We start from the raw sequence: 1,970 nt of genomic DNA on the forward strand, positions 1-1,970 counted from the left end.
CGAGACGGCCGCCTCGCTCGGCTCCCCCCGCTTGACTTCAGGCGCGCCGCTCTCCCCCTGGTCCCCGGTCTCCTCCTTCTCGGGCCTCCCCCGCCAGGGTGACAGCTTCTTGTCAGGCGGCTCTTCTGATTCGCTGTCAACCGTCGAGTTCCCAGAATCCTCTGCAGAAAGAGCAGGTGATAGAGGACTATTAGGATGACATGGAGGCGGGGGGGGAAGTCAAACCAATGGGCACAAATCGGGTCTAAAATGCACACGACGCGCTAAATCGTGGAAACACAAGAGGATAGGAAGGAAAGGCTAAAACGCTGGTCTGCAAATGTCAGAGCACACCATACGACTCACCGTTTGAGGCGCGGTCCGAGTCGTACATCCCGGACGTCCTTCTGGTCCTCCTGATGCGTGGCGCGTCTAGAGAAACATGGGCGAAGAAGACCAAAGATGCATTTGCGCACTCATGACCTGTTGTTAACTGTTAAAATAAACAATTTAAAAAAATCCATCAATCAAAGCTCCCCCACATCAGGTCGCGTGTTTCCCAGACAAAATGTTGTTTGGCTCGGTGCATCATCAACAACAATCTTTCAGCGCATCGTTGCAGTGTGCTCTGACCGCTCCGACTGAGCGTTGGGAGGGACTGGCAGCACGGGATGGAAATCGTTCCATCCCCTCTCCGCACACATCCACTCTCAGGGTTGCGTTCAGAGCGTCAGTACATTTCTGAACGCAGCCCTGGCCTTCATGTGTTGCCTCAGTCCTCTTCGATCCTGCTTTTTAGGCCGACAGAAGGCAATGGTTGTAAGCTCATTTTATTCGGTACGTCCGGGGTCACGGTAATTTGAGCACGTTTGTTGTTTCAGGAGGGGTGCATCAAAGCGGCAGCACTTCACTTGAACCCGTACCGAAGAAGCAGCTCTCCGCTTCAAAAAGGTTTGGTGACCCCCGATGTACATCTTTTGGCCAGGATGAGTGGCGCACGTTTTCAGATCCGTCTGTTTTTGAGCAGGACGAAAAGTTGAAGCTCGCGAGTTTGGACAAATGCGACTTAAACACAAGGACCCGCTGCGCTCGTTTGTCTTTGTCGGGTGCCCTTGAAATGTTTTGAAATGCGTTTGCATTATTTTAAGGTGTGTGGCAAAACCCTCGGTCTTTCAGAATTAAGAGCATACCGCCGGGGACACCGAGCACGCTCGTTTCAAATGCTGCTCAGGTCACGGAGCGGCGAGGGAGGGACCGCGGCAAACGCTGGTTCATGAATGACGCCGGCTTGGCTTACTGTCGCCGTTGGCCATGTTGGGCGGCGTCTCCGTTCGGGAGCTCTTCCCGTTGGGCCGCCCCTCGCCGCTCGGCGTCTTCCGGCCGGGTGGCGCGTTGGCGGCCGCGGTACGGATCTGGGGGCGCCCTCGCTTGGCCGCCATGGGCTTGGGCGGCGGCAGGGGAGGGGTGGCCGTCAGCCCCGCCATCGGCACCTTGTCTTCGTCCTTGTCCGCCTCCTCTTTGTTCTAGGAGCAAAGTTGGGAGGTCATCGGAAGCCGGGGCCGCGCGCAGCGGAAGCCTTCACCTTCACCTTCTTCCTGGTTCTCTTCCGGGTTCCTTTTTCGGCGGGCCAGATGATGCGGTCGGCCTTCACCCATTCGTCGTACCTGCGGGGACGACATGCCGGTCAGCGCGTCACCGAGGCGCAAATCAGAAGGACGTCTCAAGTCTTCAGGAGCCCCGTCCGTCTGTGCACGTGAGATCGCCTTGTTGACGGCACAAGAGCCAGGGGCGCATTTTCTTTTGCCGTGACAGCCGGCATGGGGACGGACGGGTGCTTCGTGCAAGTCTGGCCACTTTAGAGTGCCTTGTTGTCAAGAAACGGAAAAGCCTCGGGATGACCTCATGATCCAGCCACCGGTGGCCTTGCTCTCAAAAAAAAAAAAAAAAAAAAAAACCTGTACAACGTGCTGAAAATTTTCCAAATTGCCCCC

The 1,970-nt window shown here is 56.3% G+C and overlaps 1 protein-coding gene across 1 annotated transcript in view; it reads right to left on the reverse strand.

The window, feature by feature from the left end:
• The window catches only part of arid4a (AT-rich interactive domain 4A), a 14,588-nt gene that overhangs the window by 2,874 nt on the left and 9,744 nt on the right, over positions 1-1,970 (reverse strand). Inside the window, exons 18-21 of the mRNA XM_019877360.1 lie at positions 1,562-1,643; positions 1,277-1,502; positions 346-411; positions 7-161 (exon numbers count right to left, since the gene is read on the reverse strand). Of these exons, the coding sequence (XP_019732919.1) occupies positions 7-161; positions 346-411; positions 1,277-1,502; positions 1,562-1,643 (529 nt within the window). The remainder of the gene's footprint in view (positions 1-6; positions 162-345; positions 412-1,276; positions 1,503-1,561; positions 1,644-1,970) is intronic.

This window comes from Hippocampus comes, unplaced genomic scaffold (genome assembly GCF_001891065.2).
Source record: "Hippocampus comes isolate QL1 unplaced genomic scaffold, H_comes_QL1_v1.1 scaffold295, whole genome shotgun sequence".
NCBI classification, from domain to species: domain Eukaryota; kingdom Metazoa; phylum Chordata; class Actinopteri; order Syngnathiformes; family Syngnathidae; genus Hippocampus; species Hippocampus comes.